The sequence below is a fragment of the Pipistrellus hanaki genome (genome assembly GCF_964339955.1).
Source record: "Pipistrellus hanaki genome assembly, chromosome: 12".
NCBI classification, from domain to species: Eukaryota; Metazoa; Chordata; class Mammalia; order Chiroptera; family Vespertilionidae; genus Pipistrellus; species Pipistrellus hanaki.
In genome coordinates this window covers 31,079,163-31,106,949 of record NC_140514.1, presented here as the reverse complement: position 1 = coordinate 31,106,949, position 27,787 = coordinate 31,079,163, and the positions used below count along the sequence as shown (strand labels likewise).

At 44.6% G+C, this 27,787-nt stretch overlaps 1 protein-coding gene across 1 annotated transcript in view; it reads right to left on the bottom strand.

Moving 5' to 3' along the window:
- PAPOLG (poly(A) polymerase gamma) overlaps nt 1–26,247 on the bottom strand; it is a 43,813-nt gene extending 17,566 nt beyond the window's left edge. The window contains exons 1-8 of the mRNA XM_084901080.1: nt 25,987–26,247; nt 15,520–15,681; nt 13,535–13,601; nt 8,415–8,496; nt 8,080–8,189; nt 5,400–5,453; nt 3,306–3,417; nt 696–785 (exon numbers count right to left, since the gene is read on the bottom strand). Coding sequence (XP_084757206.1) covers nt 696–785; nt 3,306–3,417; nt 5,400–5,453; nt 8,080–8,189; nt 8,415–8,496; nt 13,535–13,601; nt 15,520–15,681; nt 25,987–26,003 — 694 coding nt within the window. The 5' untranslated portion in view covers nt 26,004–26,247. The remainder of the gene's footprint in view (nt 1–695; nt 786–3,305; nt 3,418–5,399; nt 5,454–8,079; nt 8,190–8,414; nt 8,497–13,534; nt 13,602–15,519; nt 15,682–25,986) is intronic.
- Between the last annotated feature and the right edge of the window lie 1,540 nt (nt 26,248–27,787).

The window sequence follows — 27,787 nt, the reverse complement described above, 5'->3', positions numbered from 1 at the left end:
GTGCACTGCTAGTGGGAATGCAGACTGGTGCAGTCACTGTGGAAAACAGTACGGGGGTTCTTCAAAAAATTAAAAATGGAACTGCCATTTGGCCCAGCAATCCCACTTCTAAAAATATATCCTAAGAATCAGGAAACACCAATCAGAAAAATATATGCACTGCTATGTTCATATCAGCATTATTTACAATAGCTAAGATCTGAAAACAGCCCAAGAACCCATCAGTAGATGAGTGGATAAAAAAGTGTGGTACACAATGGAATATGTGGCTGTAAAAAAGAAGGATCTCTTACCCTTTATGACAGCACAGATGGGCTTGGAGACTATTATGTAAGCGAAATAAGCCAGTAAGAGAAAGACAAATATCACATGATCTCACTTATATGTGGAATCTAATGAACAAAATAAACTGACAAACAAAATAGGTCCATAGGTATGGATGCACAAACAAAATAACAGATCTCAGTATGGGTTGGGGGGTGAGGGGACAGGAAGAGATTAACCGAAGAACATATATGCATGTATGTTTAACCCATGGGCATAGACAACAGTATGGGGAAGGCCTAGAGTGGGCAAGGGTTGGGTAGAGGAAGCAAAAAGGAGAAAATGGGGGACATTTGTAATACTGTCAACAATAAAAAAGAAAATTATAATTTTATAATGCGAACATACAATAAAAGAGTTGGGATACTTACGTTTTGCCCATAATTTGACTGCTCTCAGGGTGAGTCTAAAAGTTTCTTTATTTGGTACTAAATGCAAAATTTCATCAGTAACTCTACATCCTGAAAAAGATAAAGTATTCATATTTCATTATGCAACAAAAACCCAGTTAATTCAAAGACTTTCATTTAAAGAATTAAATTCATTTAAATAATTCAAAAGCACATGGGTAAAGCAATCTAATACTAAAATAAGAGATAGGTTTGACTATCTTTTTAGCATTCTTCCACATTTGACTTGACGGTTAATCAAATATCCCAAGTTATAAGAGTGTTATTGCTTTAATGCAAATCTTATTCACAAACACTGTGATTTACTGTTGCACTCTGGAAGGACAGCAAAACACAATGATTCAGTTAAACAAAAGATACTATGAACCAGTAGTTCTCAAAGTATGGTCTATGGACCTCAGGGAATCTTTAAATCAAACCTATTTTATAACTGCACTAAGGCTTTCTTTGCCTGTTTCACTGTGTTAACATGTGCATTGAAAGAAGTGGTGGGTAAAACTACTGGTACCTTAGCAGTAAATTAAAGCTGTAGCAACACTGTACTAAGCATTAGACAGACATTTGCAGTTAGAAGAGAGCTATGGAATCTGTACGGATATTTGAACATGTTTGAAGCAAGCTGAGCTACCCGTTTTTGTTGTGTGTGTGTTTATTTTTTAAAGGAATACCAACTTTATTTGAAATAATGATTGACAGACAACTATGGCTATTCATGTTTGAGTATTTAGCAGATACTTTCTAAAAACAAAACAAAGTGGGCCTTATATCAAGGAAAACAAATGACAATATTTGTTGCCAATAACAACATTTGAGCTTCCAAGTAAAAAATTAGAATTATGGATAACTAATACCTGTTACTGTAAACTTGACAGCATTTTAATACTTAGACTTGTCTGATGATATTCGATATATTAATAAATGTAATTTTGATTTTATAACAAAATGTGTTAACATTTAGAAGAGCCAAATAACTTTGTGAACCAGAATTTTCCAAATGATCAAGGTATCATCGTACAAAATCAAGCATGGGTAAAAATCCAATTAAAAAACAAGACAGACCAATGCATTTTTTTAAATATATATTTTATTGATTTTTCACAGAGAGGAAGAGAAAGGGATAGAGAGTTAGAAACATCGATGAGAAAGAATCATCTATCAGCTGCCTCCTGCACACCTTCCATTGGGGATGTGTCCACAACCAAGGCACATGCGCTTGACCGGAATCGAACCTAGGACCCTTCAGTCAGCAGGCCAACGCTCCATCCATTGAGCCAAACTGGTTTCGGCAGACCAATGCATTTTTAATGTAACAGTTCAAAAAGTTAACTGATATGATTTTAGATGAGATATTCTAACTAACCTTTTGAAAAAGATAACTTTTACTCAGCAATAAAAGGAGAAAACTACTGATATATACTACAAACACAGATGTATTTCACAAACATTGTAAATGAAAGAAGCCAGACACATAAAATTAATGTTCACCAAAACCAGTTTGGCTCAGTGGATAGAGCGTTGGCCTGCAGACTGACAGGTCCCAGTTTCGATTCCAGTCAAGGGCATGTATGTTGGTTGCGGACACTCCCCAGTAGGGGATGTGCAAGAGGCAGCTGATCGATGATTCTCTCTCATCGATGTTTCTAACTCTCTATCCCTCTCTGTAAAAAATCAATAAAACATATTTAAAACAAACAAACAAACAAACAAAAAACCCCCTAATGTTCCCATTTATATGAAATGTCCAGGTAAGGCAAATCTATAGAAAGAAAAAATATATTAGGGGTTGCGTGGGATTGAGGATTTGGAAAAGGGAATGATTGCAAATAGGTATGAGGGATCTTTAGAGGATGATGAAAATGTTCCAAAATTCAATTGTAGTGCACAACTCTAAATATACTAAAAACTACTAAATTGTATACCTAAAAAGAATGAATTTTTTTGTATGCAATTAGACCTCAATAAAACTGTGGAAAAGAAAAAAAAAAACAACTGTCACTGGTCAAGTTTTAGTGTAATATCAAAGAATATCTACAATTATCTTCCCTATTCCAATTATATATCTCTTCCTATGCTTCAATCAAAACAAAATATTGTAAGAGATTGACTATAAAAGCAGATATGAAAATCTAGCTATCTTCTACTAAGTCAAATATTAAAAAGATGTGCAAAAATGCAAACCAAAGCCATTGTTCACACAAAAATTTTTACTGTTATTTTAAAATGAACTAACACACACTTTAAAACTTTCTCGATTTTTATTTCTGATATGGTAAATACTGACCATATTAGATGGTCAGTATTAGATATAACCCACATAAACAAAAGATCTTTGGGGTCCTCAATAAATTTTTAGAGTGCAAACCGGTCCTGAGACCAATACTTTTGAGAACCACTATTACAAACATCAACAACATTCAAACAAGTTTCTTTTAAAGATATTTAAATGTGGTCAGAGAAATGTGTACAGAGAAAATTACATCATTTTAAAAATGACTTAAAAGTCCATTACTAGTTCTGCAAAAAGATTTTTATTTTCAGGCAGATGGCTGAGATTTCTTTTTAGAAGCTTACCATTTAAGCTGCGAATACACCTTATATCAAGGCTTCTCAGTCGAGAGTCATCTCTTAGATCTAAATTATCTGATATGGTTTGTATTGCCAGTCTTGCAAAAACTAGGTCAATCTTTGGAAAGATGCAAAAAAAGAGAAAAATTATTTTCTCTCCTTCTAGTCCATTCTCCCCTTTCCCCACCTTAAAAAGGTAAAATGTTGTAATTATTAGTTTTGGAAGTTCTCTAAAACTTCAAAAGGCCTATGTAGGCAATCTCAGATGCAAAAATCACTGAAAACTTTTGTGAGGGCAACTGAATCTTCAAATTAAGGGAAAGCATTTTAATTTTAACATATATGCCACGCACTAAAAACAAACAAACAAACAAACAAACAAAAAGCACATCAATTTAAGACCTTACAAGTGAATTTCTAGATAAAGGTGACAAATCCAACACACATTTATATTCACTCCCTCTTGAAACCTGTCTAAAATACCAGCAAAATTTTGTTTTGTTTTTATTTAGTTTTATTTTGTTTTAAATACATAATGCACTAAGACAAAGGGTAGGGATGAAATATGAGACAATAACAAAAATTATGAAAGCTGGAAAGTAGATGGGTAAGTGGTAACAGACTCCGCAGATCTCAAATAGCAAAGATTAAAAATATCTATAACCAGGAAATAAGGACAAAAGACTATAAATACATACATAATAAAGAGGAATATTTAAGAGAATAAAAAAACTCTTAGAAATTAAATATGTGACAGCAGAAATGGAAAACAATAGAAAGTTTGGAAGAGAAAACCACAAAAAGTAGAACAAAAATATGAAGATGTGGCCAATAAGTGGAAGGAAAAATTTTGGAGAAAAAAATGAGGGGCGGCAATCCTAGAGGTCCAGCACACAAATATTTAGGAGCTCCAGAAAGGAGAGAAGAAACAAAGGCAGGAAATCCAGTGGAAGTCAATACAATTTCTAAGAACTGAAGGGCAGGAGTTTCTAAGTTGAAAGAGGACTACTGAATACCTAGCATATCTGATTGAAAAGACATATACTAAACTATATCACCATGAATTTTACAACTGTGAAGACTAGAAGGAAAAAATCATGTAAGTGTCCAAAGAGACAAAATAGGTTACAAACAAAGGATGAGGAATTAAAATGGCATCACACTTTTCAACATAGCATGGAAGCTAGAAGACAATGAAGCAAGGCCTTCAAAATTGTTAGAACTATTACTTAGCCAAACTACCATTTTGGTGTGAGAAAAGTACACATTTTAAATATGCAAGATCTCAAAAATACGTGTGCTTTCTCAGGAAGCTAGTGGGTGAGTGGCACTAAAATGAGAGTTAAGAAAGAAAACTCTAAAGAGAGGCAAGAGGAAATCCCAGGATGATAGTAAAAAAAGAAAAGGGAAAAAAAAAGGTGTTAGGATGTCAGGTGTATCAGCCTTGGAGAATAATCAGTGTGAATTAGAACAGGTGAGAAGATTCTGAGATATTTTTTCATAATGATGACAGAATATTTGAGAAATTTATTTAAAGGAGATTTAGACAACTATGACAGGGGGATTTGAATTAGTCTTAAAAATAAGGCCCAAGTGCTGAAACGGTTTTGCTCAGTGGATAGAGCATCGGCCTACAGACTGAAGGGTCCCAGGTTCGATTCCGGTAAAGGGCATGTACCTTGGTTGCAGGCACATCCCCAGTAGGGGGTGTGCAGGGGGCAGCTGATCAATGATTCTCTCTCCTCGATGTTTCTAACTCTCTATCCCCCTCTTTATTTCTGTAAAAAAATCAATATATTAAAAAAAGAAAAAAAAAAGAATAAGGCCCAAGCAAACAAATTGCAAAACAATTAACATAATATTATTATGTTAGGAGATTATGGAAATGAGACTAGGGTAGGGATGAAAGTTGGTTCGTTTTCCATGGTGAGGAATCAACAGATAGAGGAGAGAGAAATGTGAGGGTCTATTTAAAGACTATTTGATTAGTTAAAATAGATTTTTAAGTCTTATTTAAAAAAAAAAAAGAAAATAACTCAAAGAGCCCTAATGGATTAAATAGTTCAACTGTAAAGTCAGAAAAATATTAAAAAGACTTACCTCAATTCCATCAAATTCAAATTTTATAACAGGAACAAAGGCATCTTCTACAGCCTACAAAAGAAGAAAAATTTACACACACACACACACACACACACAGTAGGTCCTCGGGTTACGATGGAGATCCGCTATGGCGCTTTGCTATAACTCAGAACCCACCTACGTAAGTACCTATGTCACTCACATGGAGCACATACATAGCAGTCATGAAGTGAAACAGTAAAAAAAAATTTAAAAGGTAACAATTCCTGACCTTTACTTGAGGTAAATAAATAATAAAAAACAAAAAGCACATATGTACATACGTTGAAATGACAAACTTTTTTTTTTTTTATAAATAGAGACCCAGTGCACGAAATTCGTGCACAGCCTGCACCCTCTCCAATCTGGGACCCCTTGAGAGATGTCAGGTGGGATAGGCCTAAATGTGCAGTTGGACATCCTTCTCACAAACCAGGACTGTTGGCTCCCAACCACTCGCCTGCCTACCTTCCTGATTGCCCCTAACTGCTTCTGCCTGCCAGCCTGAACACTCCCTAACCACTCCCCTGCCAGCCTGATTGATGTCTAATTGCTCCCCTCCCAGCCTGTTTGTCCCAACTTCCCTCCTCTGCCAGCCTGGTAAACCCTAACTGCCCTCCCATGCAGGCCTGGTCCTCCCAACGACTCTCTCCTGCTGGCCATCTTGTATCCACATGGGGGCAGGATCTTTTACCACATGAGGGCAGCCATCTAGTTTGTTGGAGTGATGGTCAATCTGCATATTACTCTTTTATTAGATAGGATAGAGGCCTGGTGCATGGATGGGGGCCAGCTGGTTTGCCCTGAAGGGTGTCCCAGATCAGGGTGGGGGTTCCCTTGGAGCATGGGGTGGCCTGGGCGAGGGGCCAGTAGTGGTTTTCAGGCCAGCCACACACCCCAGCGACCCAAGCGGAGGCCCTGGTATCTGAAACTTATTTATCTTCTACAATACAATTGAAACTTTGTAGCCTGGAGCAGAGCCAAGCCTCCTGCTGGCTCTGTGACTGCAGCCATTTCTGTTAGGATTTATCTATGTTTTCTGTAATTGAAACTTTGTAGCCTTAAGCAGAGGCCTGGGCTGGCCAGGGTGTGCAGAAAGCTTAGCGTCCTCCATTGCCGGGGAAACCCAAGACTCCCTCCTGCTCTCTCCATGGCCATAGCCATCTTGGTTGGGTTAATTTGCCTACTCGCTCCTAATTGGCTGGTGGGTGTGGCTTGTGGGTGTAGTGGAGTGGTGGTTAATTTGCATATTACTCTTTTATTCAATAGTATGGGAGACGATGATGAAACCATGAAATGACATATATCGAGTCCTACATAACCCAAGGACCGTGTGTGTGTGTGTGTGTATACATATACATATACACATACACATATATATACATACATACATATATGGCATCATCCTTTCTACATCTTTCCTATCTGCCGATAATATGAATGCCTTTGCTCTCTATATATAAACTGTAATCCTTTCTACATCATTCCTAATTACCAATAATGTGAATTCCTTTGTTCCCAATTTGTATTAAACTCAACAGAAAAAGTGAAAATGTTCTTGGCCTCACATTCTAGGTAAATACTTCTACTTTGTGACTGTGTTATTTAAGATGGACAAAATGTCTATGACTGTTGTTATCTATCTAAATCTCCTAAAAATATTCATCATAGACTGGCAGGCAGAATTGCTATCATCTGAGTACTTATGATTGTTGATCAAATTGAAAACTGATTATTTACAAAGAGCACTTGTGTTAGAAATTAAAATACAATCAGAATTTATGATTAATCTATCAAAAATAATACAGTCAATATAGTTTGGATTTAGTAGAAAAGTCTGGGTCTTCTTTAATCCTAATATAAACTTTTAATCTTCTTCATTCCCACACACCCAAATAATGCAGAGCCTTTGAACTTCATCTTATCCTAACATCTCAGATAGTATTAGAACTATTCACTCGGTTAGTCCCCACAACCCCTTCTTCCCATAAACTATGTCTTGTTCACTTGTATTTGTGGGACTAAGGCTAATGTCTGATGGATCATTAGTGTTGAAACTAATTTGCTGAATGAATGGCTATATATAAAAGCCCAGCAACTAAATAGTGGAACTACCAGAACAATCTGTCAACCAGTTGCTATGGTGTGTACTCACCAGCAGGGGCACATTCTCAACGCAGGAGCTTCCCCCTGGTGGTCAGTGCACTCCCACTGTGGGAGCGTCGCTCAGCTGACCAGGATGAGTGGCGCTCCCACAGCGGGCTGATCACCGCAGGCCATGCCCCACAAGTGCACGAATCCGTGCACCGGGTCTAGACTATACATATGAAGGGTTACTACTAATTAAACTTTATGTATGTAAATTATTTCATGTGTCCTCAAAAAACTTTATAAAAATGTTATTATACACCATCTCCATTTTACAAGAGAGGAAAACAAAGGCTCAGAAAGAATGGGTAGTGACCAAAATCTAATATTTGGTAGATTTCTAGATTCAAATCCAGATGTGTAAAATGATAAAGCCCATGTTATTAATCATTATCCATTATTTTAACAAGATAGAGTAACTTTTTAAGAAATATTTCAACAATCGTAAGCCCTAGCTGCTTTTAGAATTTTATTAACAAGTTCAAGATACTAAATACCAGACGATACTTACTCTTAAATTTCTAATGCCGTCTTGGTGCTTCAATTTTTCAAAAAAAGACTGAAAAAAATCAGATCTCTCCACATGTCTTGGAGCTACACAAAGTGCATCAATGTCAGCTCCTACAAATCAAAATATTTCTTATCAAAAAGTGCATATTATGTATCATATTTTTGTTAAGTACACACAAACAGGTAAAAGAAAATATGTAATGATAGAAAATGCTAATAATAATTAGTTCTGAGTAGTGAGATAATGGGAATTTTTCTTCTGTATTTTAAAATTATGAATAAATAAAAGTTTGTTAGTGAACATTTTTATTAGTAAAACACAGAAAAGCCCGTTACCTTTGGTATGTACTCCAAGCCTATAGGAGCCAAAAGTGAAAATTTTACCACCAACAGCAGCCACAACAGAAGGTGGTAGATTCTAAAATAAAATTAAACAAAAAGCTTTCAATTATTCAAATTATTTAGCATAAAAGTCACCTAACTGCTACAGATACATACTGTATTTGTCACCTTAAATAAGCTGAGATGTGTACAAATATTTCAGAGCTCTTTCGGTTCCAACTTGAATAAGGAGGGAAGACAAAAATCCATGCCCACATCTCTATATAAGAAAAATACTTTTTATCACGTGACCCTACTTGTCCTCTCTAATTGCATACCTTTGGCTCCATTACTCTCAATAGTCACAAGAAATTTTACCCAACTAATTAATGCTCTTTCAGCTCTCTATATTATCACTAGAGGCCTGGTGCATGGAATTCTTGCATGGGTAGGGTCCCTAGGCCTGGCCGGCTATCAGGGTGGATCTGGGCCTCCCTTCTATGTCGCCCCCTCGTGTTCAGTGCATGTAATAGCAAGCAGTCGAACTCCCACAGGGACAATTTGCATATTGGCCTTTTATTATATAATACTCTTGCCTAATCCCATTTGCCCTTTTTTTTTAATGACAGATAAGCTTAATATCTTGATCCTAGCTCAGCAACCTTTCTACCCATACTTATACTCATTCTTCATCTTTTTGGCTTACAATTTAGTATATACCACCTCCTTAATTCTAGGATATTTAAGAGTATCATAAAGCCACCTCTTGCCCTTAGTCTTTTATTTTCTCTTATTCCACTGTGTACAAAATTCACTGATTGATATTCTTAAATTACTCTATTATAACTCTTCTACCCAATACACTCTTCCCTGACCACTGAGGTAAGGATCCTTGGATCCTAAGGAAGTTCACAATATGCTCATATGAATCTTTCTTGCCTCATTTCCTGACCTTCCCTTCAGAAGATCCAACATGTCACACCATCCAGTCTCCTTTCCACTGCATTTGCCATTTTCCCTGCCTTGAATGTTTGCCCATCTCAATACCATTTATTTTTCAAAGTTCACTTCAAGTTCCACCTCTTTCATGAAGCCTTTAATTATTTTTCCCTCCCCGCCTCCGCTCCTCTATTATCTTTAACCCCTTTTATACTATATTTAGTGATCTTCCTTTTTCTGTCTGTAAGTTCCACCTCTTCAACTATATTTAAATCCCTTAGAACAGGGGTCCTCAAACTTTTTAAAGTGGGGGCCAGATCACGTTCCCTCAGAGAGCTGGAGGGCCGGACTATATGAACTACTAATTCCTACTGTAACACCTCGGCTGCGCTCACTGCCCAAAAAACCTGGTGGGCCGGATCAGACTCCTCTGTGGGCCGCATGTGGCCCGCGGGCCGTAGTTTGAAGACCCCTGCCTTAGAAGGTGAGAATGGTGCCTCCAACAACTCTTATTTCCCCACAATGCCCAGTGCAAATTCCAAAGAATAATATCTGCTGATTAACTTGAATAAAAATATCTGTATAACAGGATATTGTTGTTACTTCCTCTGCTTAATAATGTTTCAAGGCCCAGTGCACAAAATTCGTGCATGGTGTGTGTGTGTATGTCTCTCAGCCCAGCCTGCGCCCTCTCCAATCTGAGATCCCTCTCATAATCCAGGACTGCTGGCTCCCAACTGCTTGCCTGCTTGCCTGCCTGCCTGCCTGCCTGATTGCCCTTAACTGCTTCTGCCTGCCAGCCTAATCACCCCCTAACCATCCCCTGCCAGCCTGATAGACGCCAACTGCCCTCACCTGCAGGCCTGGTTGCCCTAAATTGCCCTCCCCTGCAGGCCTGGTTGCCCCCAAAATTGCCCTCCCCTGCAGGCCTGGTCCCCTGAACTGCCATTCCCTGCAGGCCTGTTCTCCCCCAACTGCCCTTCCTTGCAGGTCTGGCCCCTCCCAATAGCCCACCCCTGCTGGCCTGATCGCCCACAACTGCCCTTCCCTGCCAGCCATCTTGTGTCCACATGGAGGCAGCCATCTTTGACCACACTGGGGTGGACATCTTGTGTGTTGGAGTAATGGTCAATTTGCATATTACTCCTATTAGATAGGATAATTTTACAGCTAGAATGGAGTTAGTAAATTTATTGATGACTAATGTAAATCAAAGTATAGAGAAGCAAGGACCTTTTATTTTACCCTCTTCCTAAGACCTTCCTACTTTGAAAAACATGATTCTTATATGACATGAGAAAAGAACACACCAAATATCTGAGTAAAATATTTTTGCCACAAGCCTACTAACTAAAATGATTTGTTCTGGAGTTACAGACTGTTTAAATATCCCAATTGTGTAGAGAATATTCAAATAATCTTTTTAAAAATATATATTTTATTGATTTTTTACAGCGAGGAAGAGTGAGGGATAGAGTTAGAAACATCAATGAGAGAGAAACATCGATCAGCTGCCTCCTGCACACCCTCTATTGGTGATGTGCCCGCAAACAAGGCACATGCCCTTGACGTGAATCGAACCTGGGACCTTTCAGTCCGCAGGCTAACGCTCTATCCACTGAGCCAAACTGGTTTCGGCTCAAATAATCTTGATCTAACTCAAATCCTTCAGATATTTTCCAAACTAAAACATGCATAAGTGAAGGAATTATAATTGATACATAAAATGACCAATCACTTTATCCATGCAATAGATGTTAAAATCAATTTAAATTCTTAAATAACTAGATATTTTATTTACTTTGCTTTTGAAAAAAGTCAAGTTGTGGCAAAGTCTCAAAATTTTAACAATGGTTTTATGCCTAGATTTTGAATGAAAACCAGCTACAGGGTTTTTATAGATTAAAGACCTAATTGATTAAAATGGAATAAAAAGCAATTTTATTAATTAAAAAAATTTTGACCTAGAAAATCTCAAACTGTACTGGATTTTTCTTTTAAGTGCAAGGAAACCATGCAGTAAAAAAAACTAGGTCATCTCTTAACAAATTAATCTAACTCTTTTTGCTAATAAATGTACCCTTGAATGATGATGGAAACAAAGATTTCTGCACAATCACAATAGCTGACATAAAGACCATACACAAAAAGTTCTGAAGCTGGTTACTCTGATTTTAAAATATTTCTAGCAAGTTGGGTATTTGGTTTGCACACCCATTGAAATTATGGACTGATTAGAGAGGGACAACAGGTTTCCTTAACATATTTTTAAATATATATTTTATTGATTTTTTTAAAACAGAGGAAGGAAAAGGGATAGAGAGCTAGAAACATTGATGGGAGAGAATCATCGATCAGCTGCCTCCTGCAAACTTCCCACTGGGGATGTATCTGCAACCAAGGTACATGCCCTTGACTGGAATTGAACCTGGGACCTATCCATTGAGCCAAACCGGTTAGGGCTTCCCTAACTTTTATTTAATGCCTGAGCCCTGTCCTGGTGTTGTGCAGGTGAACAAGACAGGCCTTTTTCTTTTTTTTTTCCTTTTTAAAAAAATATATTTTATTGATTTTGTACAGAGAGGAAGGGAGAGAGATAGAGAGTTAGAAACATCGATGAGAGAGAGTCATCGATCAGCTGCCTCCTGCACACCCCTACTGGGGATATGCCCGCAACCAAGGTACATGTCTTGACCGGAATTGAACCCGGGACCCTTCAGTCCCCAAGCCGACGCTATCCATTGAGCCAAACCAGTCTCGGCAAGACAGGCCTTTTTCTTAAGAAGTTGATCAACTAGTAGCAGAGATATAAATATGAATTCTTTTTATTATTCATTATGACTAGCATTTAACTTGCTCAAAATACAACTTATCTGAAAATTTCAACTACTGATAACCCTACTGAGAGCTCAGAAATGAGCCATTAGCCATTTAGCAGCAAAAGTAAACAGAATAAAGATCATTTATCTAAAGCCAATGACTACAAACTTAATAGAGTCCTTCATAATCTTATTTATAATTTTGTTTAAAAGAACTCAATTTTAAATATGTATCATAGGTACAGAAAGAAATAATAAAAGTTGTAAAGGAAAGAAGTCTAACAGATATTTATGTAATTTCTAAACCCATGCAGAGTAGAAAGTGAGTTTGTAGAGACACATTGACTGCTTTGAGACATTAACTTTCAGCTGACTGCTGTTAAGGGCAAGATGGAAAAACTATAAAAAACAAACAAAAACCTTAATATACAACAGTTTAGGCCGCTTAATCAAAGGACAAATAGTATCACCAGTTGGAACATCCCTACCTCATTTTAGTACAGCCAGTAATATAATATTCATAATGATGATTCTCAAATGAAAATACAGTTATATTAAAAATACTTACAAAAGCAGATATATAATTAATTTTAGAAGAAAAATAGTTAAACTACCACAGGAGAAAAAGTTGTATAATTATAAATTAGGATTTGCAAACTCCTATGTCTCAGGGGTCACGTAGGTATGCAAATGAGGAAAATATCCTTAAGACACAAAAGAAACTGACTGATAAATGACAGGCGCTGCTTCAGAGAGGGCAGGGAGTGAGGAAGCTGTGAGACATTCCTGCAGAACAAAAGCCCAATTCCATTCAAGCCTCTTCCTGCCTTCCACAAAGGCAGGCCCAGTATTGCCAGAGCTGATATTTCAGAAGTAGTCCCAAATCTGGCTTTTTAAGTAAAGTATCTTAATATTTATTTTTTTATTTTTTCTTTAAATATATTTTATTGATTTTTTACAGAGAAGAAGAGAGAGAGATAGTTAGTAACATCGATGAAAGAGAAACATCGACCAGCTGCCTCCTGCACACTCCCTACCGGGGATGCGCCTGCAACCAAGGTACATGTCCTTGACCGGAATCGAACCTGGGACCCTTCAGTCCGCAGGCAAAGTATCTTAATATTTAAATTGTGGCCCACTACTGTGAGTAAGGCAAGATATTTATGTGGATTTTTAGCTAATTGGCTACCTCTGAGGTAAACCCTCATTTTTTTTTTTTTTTTTAGATTCAATTGTCCAGACCAATTCATTACCAAGTATATCAAAGAGCCAGTTTTAATGTATTTCAGATTATTCTCAACTTCTACATCTTATTACCAGGACTAAAGAAGAGGATGTAATGACACTATGAATTCAATGCAGTTTTAAAAGTCTTACCTTACTCTCACTAACATCGGAAATCCATTCTTTTACTAAATTGTTCAATTTACCGAGAACAACCAGCCTATAATAAAAAAATAAAAAAATAGCATGCTTTTTATTAAAAAACAAATGAATAAGCAAACAATATCTTAAAAAGCAACTAAGTATATAGGCAGTACCTTTGTGTTAGTGTTAGGGTAAAGGCATATTATACACACACTAATGCTATCACCTCTCTTTGGCATTCTTAGGTTCCTAAGAGTTCCAAAGAGAATATATATGACAGTAGTGTTTCCGTCTTTGAGTTATTTTCAAAATTCAAGAAGCCTAATACAGTAAGGTCAAATTACCTTTAAGAAGACTGCAAAGGCCAATGAGTTATCAAATTTTTTGGCCCTACATTGGAATAAAAATCAATTCAATGTGATAATAATAGAGATTAGCATTCTCTCATTGAAAGTTATAGGTTTTTGGATAATTAAAATGGGTAAACTAATTATTGGCTGCTTTTTATGAAATAACATTCTTAATAAATGCAAATTGATATTAAAACAAATTTGCAACCAATGGCATATCCAAATCCATATTAAAAAAAGAGCCTAGCTGGTTTGGCTCAGTGGATAAAGTGCCAGCCTATAGACTGAAGGGTCCCGGGTTCGATTCCCATCAAGGAAATGTTGGTTGCAGGCTCCTCCCTGGCCCAGGCCTGGTCGGGGCACATGCAGGAGGCAACCAATCAATGTGTTTCTCTCACATCGCTATTTCTCTTTCCCTCTCTCTAAAAATCAATGAAAAAAATATTTTCAGGTGAGGATCAAAAAAAAAGAAAGTAGAGTTTAAGCATCTTAATGATAACATGAAAACCTGGATTCTTGGGTCTGCCCAAACTTGCTTCTCCCTCAGCCATCCCCAGGTAATGAAATTCTATCCTTCACAAGGTGCCAAGACCAAAAACCTTGGCATCATTTTTGATCCTCTCTCCTCTTTCTCTCTCTCACATTCCACAGTCATCAGACAACCCTACCTTTAAATCATATCCAAAATTCTACTACTTATCATCACCATTGCTAGCCACCACCATTTCTTCCCTGATTATATTAGCCTTCCAACTAATTTCTCCAGTTAAGACTTCAGATCTCTCTTCAGACTATTATTCTCAATATAGCAGCCAGAGTGACTGTATTAAATATGAGTAAATCATGTCAATCTTCTGGTCAAAACCCTAATAGCTTCCCATTTCACGCAAAGTAAAAGTCAAAACTTTTGTTTTTTGTTAATCCTTACATGAGGGAGTGGGAGAGGGGGAAGGAAATAGGGGAGGGGAAAGGGAGAAACATGGATGTGAGACACATTGATTGGTTGCTTACCACATGTAATTCAGGGATGGAACCTGAACCTAGGTCCATGCCATTGATTGGGAATCAAACCGGTACCTTTTGGTGTGGGGCCTGATGCTCTAACCACTGAGAACACCAGCTAGGGCAAAATCAAAACTTATAATGGCTTACAATGTACTAAGTGATCTTCCCCCTCTGAACTCCTTTCTACCTCACTTTCCTTAAGCCCACGTTCCCTACTTACTCTGCTTTAGACACCAGGCCACCTTGCTATACGTTCCTTAAAGCAGGTATACTCTAACCTCAAGCCTTCTGCCTAGAATGCTCTCCCCTCAACTATTCACATAGCTCCTTCATTTTCAAATTTTTCGTGAAATGACAATGAATCCTTCACTGACAACCTCCATTCCCAGCTTTATTTTTCTCAGCATCACTACTCTTTCCAATATTCATCACATGTAACATGTATTTATTTTTCTTATTTGGCTATGTTAGTCTCCTTCCCTAACAATCACCTAAAATATAAATTCCAGGAACGCCAAGATTTTTCTTCATTTGTCCTTTTAAAAAAAATGTTTAGGCAGGGACATAATAGGTACCTGGTATATGTTTATAGAATTAATGATTAAATAACATACTATAAAATATTTTTATGTGACATACCTGTGGTTCAATTCTTCCTCATCTTCAAAAACTCCAAATGGTTTCATGGCATCAATTAATTTCTGTGTGTAAATGTGATCAATTTCTTTAGGACATGCCAAGCTAATTGGAGAAGTGATTCCATAATGCTTTTGTTTACGCTGGCTGTCCAACACGGTGTTTCTGTTCAAGAAAAATTAAATAGCAGAAGAAATTTAGAGCATCATATCATACTGATACATTGAATATCTCAATTCATTTGTTAACTTAGCTACCTTTAAAAGTTTACTTATTAGTACTAACTGCCGGTGAGGGCATTTTTTTTTTGAAAGGAAAAAAGGGTGTTTTGTGTTTATATTGATGAAAGGCTATTCATACCATCTTCAGCTTTCATGGCTGCATGTCTTTTCAAGTCAAAAGCAGCATGTGTTGGCATCAGGACAACTGTGCCAACACCACTCAGCTCCAATTCAAAGAGCCTGAATAGGAGTTGGGCTACGGCTACCTCTAATACACGCTACAGACCTAAGTCAAGTGCCATCTACAGTCAATCTCTGAAGCAGTCAGCCACTTGAAAGAAAATAAGTAAAAACTATGTTTTTCCCTCCCTCAGGAAAGAAATAAAAACATTCCATTAGAAGGTCCTTGTGAAATATTCTTACTTGTAAAAAGAAATCACAAATAGATTTGTCTCTGAGATACCCAACTTAAGATCTATTGCTTGAATCAGAGTTTAACAGTCCTAACATTTTGTGAGCACCTTCATGTAGACTGGTACCCAGACCATTTTCATACTGAATAATTATAAAATTCTTTACACTAAATGGCAACCAGTTATAGAATATAAGCTCCTCTTGAAAAGATCCTAGACATCAGGAAATTACAGTCTTGAATATAGCACAATAGAATTTCTGAGATTTTGGATTTACACAGACTAATAATTTCAAAACAAAACTTGGGACCAACATGGGTTAGTAAAATTTGTAATTATAATAAAAAGGAAAAGGAAAAACAAACATACAAAATAACCAACTAGCCGAAGCCGGTTTGGCTCAGTGGTAGAGCATCAGTCTGCGGACTGAAAGGTCCCAGGTTCGATTCCGGTCAAGGGCATGTACATTGGTTGCGGGCACATCCCCGGTGGGGGGTGTGCAAGAGGCAGCTGGTCCATGTTTCTCTCTCATCGATGTTTCTAGCTCTCTATCTCTCTCCCTTTCTCTCTGTAAAAAAACAAAACAAAAAAAATAAAACAAAAACAAAATAACCAACTAATCCTATCACCTATCTTAGGTATCCTTTCACTAAGGACCATTAACACCTACAGTAAGAATGTAATCTCATCCTAAGAAATCAGAAGCATCAATCAGAAACAATATATGCACCCATATGTTCATAGCAGTACAATTTTTAATAGCTAAGATTTGTTAACAGCCTAAGTGCCCATCAGCAGATGAGTGCATTAAAAAACTGTGGTACATCTACACAATGGAATACTACACTGTTGTAAAAAGGAAAGAACTCTTACCATTTACAACAGCATGAATGGACCTGGAGAGCATTATGCTAAGCAAAATAAGCCAGTCAGAGAAGGATAAGTATCACATGATCTCACTCATTTGTGGAATACAATGATCAACATAAACTGATGAACAAAAATAGATCCAGAGACACAGAATCACCACAGGGGGAAGGCTGGGGAGTGTTGAGGGGATAAGAACTTGTATGCATTTAAGCATAACGATGGACACAGCAATGGGATGGAATTGAAGGCGGGAGGGGGGGGGGGGGCACAAGCTGGGAGAGGACAATGCGGGGAAAAGGGGACATATGTAATACTTTCAACAATAAAGAATTTAAAAGAAAAAAAAAAAGGATGTAATCTCAAAGAGCAGTCTTGAGTCTGTATTGTTAATCCTCACCCAAGGATATTTTTCCATTGATTTTTAGAGAGAGTGGAAAAAGAGAGGGAAAGACAAACAGCAATGTGAGAGAAACACATCTATTGGTTGCCTCTTGCACGAGCCTGGAGCAGGGCCCGGGCCAGGGAGGAGCCTGCAACTAAGGTATGTGCCCTTGACTAGATTGAACCCAGAATGCTTTGGTCCATAAGCCGGCGCTTTATCCACTGAGCCAAACCAGCTAGGGCTCAAAGAGCAGTCTTTTAAGTGAATAAATTAGCCTTGTAAACATTAACACAAAAAAATACATGATTGTTTAATTGTTTTTGAATTTTAACTGGTCAAAACTGACTTATCACATGCTCTTTGGTTAAAAATTTCATTAGGTAGGGAGAGACAATCAAATGGAAGTTAAATAGCCTATACACTTTCTAAAATAATGCAAACAAACAAAGAGAAACATCAATAGAAGTGACTTTCTTTCTGGTCATTTTGTTGCAGAAAAAATAAAATTTCCATAGTTATTTCAAGTTGTAACTTCTTTTTTTTTTTTTTTTTTTTTTTTAAGATTTAGCTCTTTTACCTCTAAGAGAGCTAAAGACACATTTAGTATTGTTTGGGCGTGTGTATGTGTATGTTGAATGAATGGGACAAGCTAATTATATATGATCATTCAATTAACTGCATCTTAACCCTGAGAGGTAGGTATTGAACAAGTGCCACATTACAAGTAAGTACCCAATATCTAAAAAGATAGGAAGAATCAGAACTCCAAAACTTAAGATCTTTCCACCATTCCATTCTCCCTTCCATTACTATTGATAGTTCAGTCCTGACACCACTTAAGATCTTGTGTCCCACCTTCTAAGTTCCTACTGGGACTAAAATTCCAAATCTATGATTCTGAACCTATCCCATCTGGGGGGGTTGAGGGGGGTAGTGAGAAGGCAAAAGAATCCCACATTCCTTTCAAGCCATAAATTTCACTTATAGCTAAACATGTTGGAGAAATTCCAGCACAAGTATTCAAAAAGACAGGTACAAGAATGTTCACTGCTACACTGTAACATTAAAAACTAGAAACACGTCCCTGGCTTAGGTTATTTCTCTGGTCAGGGTAAGTACAAGAAGTAACCAATGAATGCATAAATAAGTGAAACAACAATTTGAAGTCTCCCCTCACCTTCCTCTCTCTAAAAGATTAAAACACACACACATCCCCAAGTTAGAAACAATCTAAAATAGTCACTAACAGGAAAATAATGAAATAAGGGTGTATCCCTACAATGGTATACATTAGTTAATATGAATGAACTAGACCTAAAATTAGCATGGACAAAGTTCAAAGATACTATGCAGCCCTAAAGAAGCAAGCTGCAGAGTGAGAAATGGCATGCTGGTTACATAAAAGCTTCAAAACAATGCCAGTTTATGGACATACACATTTAAGTATGTAGTAACAACATTAAAAACATGTGGCAACCCCCCCCCCCAATTCGGGACTGTGGGGGAGAGAGGCGAACTGGACCAAATCAGAAGGTAGGAGGACCCTTCACATGTATTGGGAATGATTTCTTTCAAACGGAACTATGCCGACACACACACACACAATATCAGGCTTTGGGAAAGATGGATGGTGTCTACACAGACGATGCTTACGTTATTCTCTGCTTTCCCCATTCTTTCCCAAGAAAACACGGTGTAAAAATGGTGGAAAGATCTTAAGTTTTGGAGTTCTGATTCTTCCTATCTTTTTAGATCTTGGGTACTTACTTGTAATGTGGCATTTGTTCAATACCTACCACAAAATCTCCTGCCGAGCACGGAACCTGTTCCTGACTCATCCAAGTGAGTGTGAGCAGGAGTTGCAGAGCAGTAGGTGTGCTGTGGGTAAGGGAGGTGTGCTGTGGGTAGGGGAGGTGTGCTGTGGGTAGGGTAGGTGTGTTGTGGGTAGGTGTGCTGTGGGTAGGGTAGGTGAGCTGTGGGGAGATGTGCTGTGGGTAGGGGAGGTGTGCTGTGGGTAGGGTAGGTGTGCTGTGGGGAGGTGTGCTGTGGGTAGGGGAGGTGTGCTGTGGGTAGGGGAGGTGTGCTGTGGGGAGGTGTGCTGTGGGTAGGTGTGCTGTGGGTAGGGGAGGTGTGCTGTGGGTAGGGGAGGTGTGCTGTGGGTAGGGTAGGTGTGCTGTGGGAGGTGTGCTGTGGGTAGGGGAGGTGTGCTGTGGGTAAGGGAGGTGTGCTGTGGGTAGGTGAACTGTGGGTAGGGGAGGTGTGCTGTGGGTAGGGTAGGTGTGCTGTGGGTAGGTGTGCTGTGGGTAGGGGAGGTGTGCTGTGGGTAGGTGAGCTGTGGGTAGGGGAGGTGTGCTGTGGGTAGGTGAGCTGTGGGTAGGGGAGCTGTGGGTAGGGGAGGTGTGCTGAGGGTAAGGGAGGTGTGCTGTGGGTAGGGGAGGTGTGCTGAGGGTAAGGGAGGTGTGCTGTGGGTAGGGGAGGTGTGCTGTGGGTAGGGGAGGTGTGCTGTGGGTAGGTGAGCTGTGGGTAGGGGAGGTGTGCTGTGGGTAGGTGAGCTGTGGGTAGGGGAGGTGTGCTGTGGGTAGGGGAGGTGTGCTGTGGGTAGGGGAGGTGTGCTGTGGGTAGGGGAGGTGTGCTGTGGGTAGGGGAGGTGTGCTGTGGGTAGGGGAGGTGTGCTGTGGGTAGGGGAGGTGTGCTGTGGGTAGGGGAGGTGTGCTGTGGGTAGGGGAGGTGTGCTGTGGGTAGGGGAGGTGTGCTGTGGGTAGGGGAGGTGTGCTGAGGGTAAGGGAGGTGAGCTGTGGGGAGGTGTGCTGTGGGTAGGGGAGGTGTGCTGAGGGTAAGGGAGGTGTGCTGTGGGTAGGGGAGGTGTGCTGAGGGTAAGGGAGGTGAGCTGTGGGTAGGGTAGGTGTGCTGAGGGTAAGGGAGGTGTGCTGTGGGGAGGTGTGCTGTGGGTAGGGTAGGTGAGCTGTGGGTAGGGTAGGTGAGCTGTGGGTAGGGGAGGTGTGCTGTGGGTAGGGTAGGTGTGCTGTGGGTAGGGGAGGTGTGCTGTGGGAAGTGTGCTGTGGGGAGGTGTGCTGTGGGTAGGGTAGGTGAGCTGTGGGTAGGGGAGGTGTGCTGTGGGTAGGGGAGGTGTGCTGTGGGTAGGGGAGGTGTGCTGTGGGTAGGTGAGCTGTGGGTAGGGGAGGTGTGCTGTGGGTAGGTGTGCTGTGGGTAGGGTAGGTGTGCTGGGGTTAGGTGTGCTGTGGGTAAGGGAGGTGTGCTGTGGGTAGGGGAGGTGTGCTGTGGGTAGGTGAGCTGTGGGTAGGGGAGGTGAGCTGTGGGTAGGGGAGGTGTGCTGTGGGTAGGGGAGGTGTGCTGTGGGTAGGGGAGGTATGCTGTGGGAGATGTGCTGTGGGTAGGGGAGGTGTGCTGTGGGTAGGGGAGGTGTGCTGTGGGAGATGTGCTGTGGGTAGGGGAGGTGTGCTGTGGGTAGGGGAGGTGTGCTGTGGGTAGGGGAGGTGTGCTGAGGGTAAGGGAGGTGAGCTGTGGGGAGGTGTGCTGTGGGTAGGGGAGGTGTGCTGAGGGTAAGGGAGGTGAGCTGTGGGTAGGGTAGGTGTGCTGAGGGTAAGGGAGGTGTGCTGTGGGTAGGGGAGGTGTGCTGTGGGTAGGGTAGGTGAGCTGTGGGTAGGGTAGGTGAGCTGTGGGTAGGGGAGGTGTGCTGTGGGTAGGGTAGGTGTGCTGTGGGTAGGGGAGGTGTGCTGTGGGAAGTGTGCTGTGGGGAGGTGTGCTGTGGGTAGGGTAGGTGAGCTGTGGGTAGGGGAGGTGTGCTGTGGGTAGGGGAGGTGTGCTGTGGGTAGGGGAGGTGTGCTGTGGGTAGGTGAGCTGTGGGTAGGGGAGGTGTGCTGTGGGTAGGTGTGCTGTGGGTAGGGGAGGTGTGCTGTGGGTAGGTGTGCTGTGGGTAAGGTAGGTGTGCTGGGGTTAGGTGTGCTGTGGGTAAGGGAGGTGTGCTGTGGGTAGGGTAGGTGTGCTGAGGGTAAGGGAGGTGTGCTGTGGGTAGGTGTGCTGTGGGTAGGGTAGGTGTGCTGAGGGTAAGGGAGGTGTGCTGTGGGTAGGTGTGCTGTGGGTAGGGGAGGTGTGCTGTGGGTAGGTGTGCTGTGGGTAGGGTAGGTGTGCTGGGGTTAGGTGTGCTGTGGGTAAGGGAGGTGTGCTGTGGGTAGGGTAGGTGTGCTGAGGGTAAGGGAGGTGTGCTGTGGGTAGGTGTGCTGTGGGTAGGGTAGGTGTGCTGAGGGTAAGGGAGGTGTGCTGTGGGTAGGTGTGCTGTGGGTAGGGGAGGTGTGCTGTGGGTAGGTGTGCTGTGGGTAGGGTAGGTGTGCTGAGGGTAAGGGAGGTGTGCTGTGGGTAGGTGAGCTGTGGGTAGGGGAGGTGTGCTGTGGGTAGGGGAGGTGTGCTGTGGGTAGGGGAGGTGTGCTGTGGGTAGGTGAGCTGTGGGTAGGGTAGGTGTGCTGTGGGTAGGGGAGGTGTGCTGTGGGTAGGGGAGGTGTGCTGTGGGTAGGGGAGGTGTGCTGTGGGTAGGGGAGGTGTGCTGTGGGTAGGTGAGCTGTGGGTAGGGGAGGTGTGCTGTGGGTAGGGGAGGTGTGCTGTGGGTAGGGGAGGTGTGCTGTGGGTAGGGGAGGTGTGCTGTGGGTAGGGGAGGTGTGCTGTGGGTAGGGGAGGTGTGCTGTGGGTAGGGGAGGTGTGCTGTGGGTAGGGGAGGTGTGCTGTGGGTAGGGGAGGTGTGCTGTGGGTAGGGGAGATGTGCTGTGGGTAGGGGAGGTGTGCTGTGGGTAGGTGAGCTGTGGGTAGGGTAGGTGTGCTGTGGGTAGGGGAGGTGTGCTGTGGGTAAGGGAGGTGTGCTGTGGGTAGGGTAGGTGTGCTGAGGGTAAGGGAGGTGTGCTGTGGGTAGGTGTGCTGTGGGTAGGGTAGGTGTGCTGAGGGTAAGGGAGGTGTGCTGTGGGTAGGTGTGCTGTGGGTAGGTGTGCTGTGGGTAGGGTAGGTGTGCTGGGGTTAGGTGTGCTGTGGGTAAGGGAGGTGTGCTGTGGGTAGGGTAGGTGTGCTGAGGGTAAGGGAGGTGTGCTGTGGGTAGGTGTGCTGTGGGTAGGGTAGGTGTGCTGAGGGTAAGGGAGGTGTGCTGTGGGTAGGTGTGCTGTGGGTAGGGGAGGTGTGCTGTGGGTAGGTGTGCTGTGGGTAGGGTAGGTGTGCTGAGGGTAAGGGAGGTGTGCTGTGGGTAGGTGAGCTGTGGGTAGGGGAGGTGTGCTGTGGGTAGGGGAGGTGTGCTGTGGGTAGGGGAGGTGTGCTGTGGGTAGGGGAGGTGTGCTGTGGGTAGGTGAGCTGTGGGTAGGGTAGGTGTGCTGTGGGTAGGGGAGGTGTGCTGTGGGTAGGGGAGGTGTGCTGTGGGTAGGGGAGGTGTGCTGTGGGTAGGTGAGCTGTGGGTAGGGGAGGTGTGCTGTGGGTAGGGGAGGTGTGCTGTGGGTAGGGGAGGTGTGCTGTGGGTAGGGGAGGTGTGCTGTGGGTAGGGGAGGTGTGCTGTGGGTAGGGGAGGTGTGCTGTGGGTAGGGGAGGTGTGCTGTGGGTAGGGGAGGTGTGCTGTGGGTAGGGGAGGTGTGCTGTGGGTAGGGGAGGTGTGCTGTGGGTAGGGGAGGTGTGCTGTGGGTAGGGGAGGTGTGCTGTGGGTAGGGGAGATGTGCTGTGGGTAGGGGAGGTGTGCTGTGGGTAGGTGAGCTGTGGGTAGGGTAGGTGTGCTGTGGGTAGGGGAGGTGTGCTGTGGGTAGGGGAGGTGTGCTGTGGGTAGGGTAGGTGTGCTGAGGGTAACGGAGGTGTGCTGTGGGTAGGGTAGGTGTGCTGAGGGTAAGGGAGGTGAGCTGTGGGTAGGGGAGGTGTGCTGTGGGTAGGGGAGGTGTGCTGTGGGTAGGGGAGGTGTGCTGTGGGGAGATGTGCTGTGGGTAGGTGAGGTGTGCTGTGGGGAGGTGTGCTGTGGGTAGGGGAGGTGTGCTGTGGGGAGATGTGCTGTGGGTAGGTGAGGTGTGCTGTGGGTAGGTGAGCTGTGGGTAGGGGAGGTGTGCTGTGGGTAGGGGAGGTGTGTTGTGGGGAGGTGTGTTGTGGGGAGGTGTGCTGTGGGTAGGGTAGGTGTGCTGTGGGGAGGGGAGGTGTGTTGTGGGGAGGTGTGTTGTGGGTAGGGTAGGTGTGCTGTGGGGAGGGGAGGTGTGCTGTGGGTAGGTGAGCTGTGGGGAGGGTAGGTGTGCTGTGGGAAGTGTGCTGTGGGGAGGGTAGCTGTGCTGTGGGAAGTGTGCTGTGGGTAGGTGAGCTGTGGGTAAGGGAGGTGTGCTATGGGTAGGGGAGGTGTGCTGTGGGTAGGTGTGCTGTGGGTAGGGGAGGTGTGCTGTGGGTAGGGGAGGTGTGCTGTGGGGAGATGTGCTGTGGGTAGGGGAGGTGTGCTGTGGGTAGGGGAGGTGTGCTGTGGGGAGATGTGCTGTGGGTAGGGGAGGTGTGCTGTGGGTAGGGGAGGTGTGCTGTGGGTAGGGGAGGTGTGTTGTGGGGAGGTGTGTTGTGGGTAGGGTAGGTGTGCTGTGGGGAGGGGAGGTGTGCTGTGGGTAGGGGAGGTGTGCTGTGGGTAGGTGAGCTGTGGGGAGGGTAGGTGTGCTGTGGGAAGTGTGCTGTGGGGAGGGTAGCTGTGCTGTGGGAAGTGTGCTGTGGGTAGGTGAGCTGTGGGTAAGGGAGGTGTGCTATGGGTAGGGGAGGTGTGCTGTGGGTAGGGGAGGTGTGCTGTGGGTAGGGTAGGTGTGCTGTGGGTAGGGGAGGTGTGCTGTGGGTAGGGTAGGTGAGCTGTGGGTAGGTGAGGTGTGCTGTGGGGAGGTGTGCTGTGGGTAGGGGAGGTGTGTTGTGGGTAGGTGTGCTGTGGGTAGGGGAGGTGTGCTGTGGGTAGGTGTGCTGTGGGTAGGGGAGGTGTGCTGTGGGTAGGGGAGGTGTGCTGTGGGTAGGTGTGCTGTGGGTAGGGGAGGTGTGCTGTGGGTAGGGGAGGTGTGCTGTGGGGAGGTGTGCTGTGGGTAGGGGAGGTGTGCTGTGGGTAGGTGAACTGTGGGTAGGGGAGGTGTGCTGTGGGTAGGGGAGGTGTGCTGTGGGGAGGTGTGTTGTGGGTAAGGGAGGTGTGCTGTGGGGAGGTGTGCTGTGGGTAGGGGAGGTGTGCTGTGGGTAGGGGAGGTGTGCTGTGGGTAGGTGAGCTGTGGGTAGGGGAGGTGTGCTGTGGGTAGGGGAGGTGTGTTGTGGGTAGGGTAGGTGTGCTGTGGGTAGGGGAGGTGTGTTGTGGGTAGGGTAGGTGTGCTGTGGGGAGGGGAGGTGTGCTGTGGGTAGGGGAGGTGTGCTGTGGGTAGGGGAGGTGTGCTGTGGGTAGGGTAGGTGTGCTGTGGGTAGGGGAGGTGTGCTGTGGGTAGGGGAGGTGTGCTGTGGGTAGGTGAGCTGTGGGGAGGGTAGGTGTGCTGTGGGAAGTGTGCTGTGGGGAGGGTAGCTGTGCTGTGGGAAGTGTGCTGTGGGTAGGTGAGCTGTGGGTAAGGGAGGTGTGCTATGGGTAGGGGAGGTGTGCTGTGGGTAGGTGAGCTGTGGGTAGGGGAGATGTGCTGAGGGTAAGGGAGGTGTGCTGTGGGTAGGTGTGCTGTGGGTAGGGGAGGTGTGCTGTGGGTAGGGGAGGTGTGCTGTGGGGAGGTGTGTTGTGGGTAGGGGAGGTGTGCTGTGGGTAGGGGAGGTGTGCTGTGGGTAGGGTAGGTGTGCTGAGGGTAAGGGAGGTGTGCTGTGGGAGGTGTGTTGTGGGTAGGGGAGGTGTGCTGTGGGTAGGGGAGGTGTGCTGTGGGGAGGTGTGCTGTGGGTAGGTGAGCTGTGGGTAGGGGAGGTGTGCTGTGGGTAAGGTAGGTGTGCTGTGGGAGGTGTGTTGTGGGTAGGGGAGGTGTGCTGTGGGTAGGGTAGGTGTGCTGAGGGTAGGGGAGGTGTGCTGTGGGAGGTGTGTTGTGGGTAGGGGAGGTGTGTTGTGGGTAGGGGAGGTGTGCTGTGGGGAGGTGGGCAGGGTTGGGGAGGGCGAAAAGAGGGAGGAACGAGCCGGGTCGGTCGCTCACTAAGGACCCGGAGGGAGACCTGGAGGCGGCGGGTCGGGAAGGCGGGAGGGGGACGCAGGGGGACGGCATTTGCGCCAATGCAGACGGGGGAGCAGAGACCGGTCCAGACGCTGCTGGGGCGGGAGAGGGACCATAGATTTCCCTCCACCTACGCCCTCGACCCTCTCCCACCGCATCCGCGCCGAGGGCCTTCCGAGGGGCGCGGCAGCCCGGGGCAGGGGGGACTGGCGGAGGGAGCCCCGGAGTCCGCGCGGCGCGCCGGGGCAGCCGGGGAGCCGCCGGGGCAGCCGGGGAGCCGCCGGGGCAGCCAGGGGAGCCAGGGGAGCCGCCGCTGGACAGGAGGTGCCCTGGCCGCCCCGGGCGGGGACGGAGCCCACGGGCGAACTCCGGGCAGAGCGGACGGGAGTTTCCGGGCCGCCCACCCCTCGCCGCCTCGCCCCCAACGGCCGCCCCCCGCCCCCGCCGCTACTTACGCAGACGTTTCTTTCATCGCTTCCTGCGTCCCCCTCACCGGCGAGGGTCCCTCCCTCGCTCCGGAGCCCCGTCCTGGCTCTTTCCCCTCCTCCTGCCCGCTCTCCTCTGGTCGCCGGTCGCCCGCTCGCTCACTCCCTCACTCGCCACGGCCGAGGCAGCCAACCGAGTAGTGAAAACACTACATAACCGGCTCTATTTATGACAATACTACAGCGCGGACGACGCCAACATGGCGGCGCTTCCCAGCCTGCCCCTCGCCCGCGAGGCCCCGCCCCCGGGACGCCTGGCCCGCCCCACGCCCCGCCCCCTCCTCGCTGGGGTCGCGGGAGGTCCGCTGGCCCTGGCCACGCCCCCTCATCTCTGGCCACGCCCCTCCTCCCGGGTGGGCGCGGGAAGCTCCGTTGGCCCCGCCCACAGGGGGGCGCAGGCTCGGGCTGCAGCCCTCGGTAGGAAAGAGCCTCTGGTCCTCCTCCTCCTCCTCTTTGTCGGCGGGACTGTTAATCCAGGCAAACTGCCTGGAAAGTAATTTGGAACATATTTTTCTTGTTTTTCTAATGAGAGCTTGTAGCATCTATATATATATATTTTTTAAAGATCGGAACCTTGCCTAGCAAATACTGTTTTAACCGTCCTAGTAGTCCACATCTTTAGGAGTAGTCCTCAGACGTCATCAATCCACTTGTTGCGATTCTGTCGTGAGAGGGTCCCACGCAGGAACGTGTAACTTTGCAGTTACCCCAGGGGAAAAGCAAGCTTGTAAATTGCAGGTTAATTGTTCAGGACAGTTAATGAGGGAGGTTGAGAGCAAGCGCTAGCAGTTGGCAATAGGAGGATACAGGTAAGGCAGACTGAAAAATCTTACACTTTCAAATAGTAGAGATCACGTTCCGTGTGAAGTGTGAGGATGAACACGGGAAAATGATGACGAATTTTAAAATGCTGAAGCGTGGAGATAATGTAAAATACTAAAAAATCATTACAAGAAAAAGGATGTCAAGCAGCTGCTATTTCTCCCCCCCCCCCCCCCCCCCCGGGGGTATGACTCAGAGACACAGTGAGTAAATAGAGGAGATTACTTATAGAATTATTCACTTACTGAAAAATATTTATTGAAAGCCTAGCCTGTGCCAAGCACGGTTTAGGCTCCAGTGATTTCATGGTGCATAAAACCAGAGGTGTAGTTTAACTTTGTGAAGTTCAGAGTTCAGTGAGGAAATCAAATATAAATAGTACGTATTCTGTTGCAGAACTAAAGCACCTACAATGTGTCAGGCAGGGGCGATACTTAATTGCTGCGTTCAAGAGCTCGCGGTCTAGTAGAGAAGAAAAACGATACACAGAGTCCAATGGACTACACGTGGTCTGTGATACAGACAGGGTCAGGGTACTTAGGGAGGCCTAAAGGCGGCCGCCTAAACTTGGGGGGTGGGGGGAGTGGCTCAATAGTGCCTTCCTAGAGGAGGGCATGCTGCCTGAATTAGCAAGATTTGGAGTAGAGATTGGATGCAGGTGGTAGGGAGAAGGCAAATCTTATTCCAAGCAGCAGAGAGTGTAGCTAGCACATACCTCAGGGTGAGGGAGACTCAAATTTGAGTTATAGTTTTACTATTATAGTACCAATTATGTGGCCTCAGGAAAATTAACCTTAGAAAGCCCTTTCCGCCCTGGCCGGTTTGGCTCAGTGGATAGAGTATCAGCCTGTGGACTGAAGAGTTCCAGGTTCGATTCCAGGCAAGGGCACATGCCTGCGGTTACAGGCTTGATCCCCAGTAAGGGGTGTGCAGGAGACAACAAGTCAAT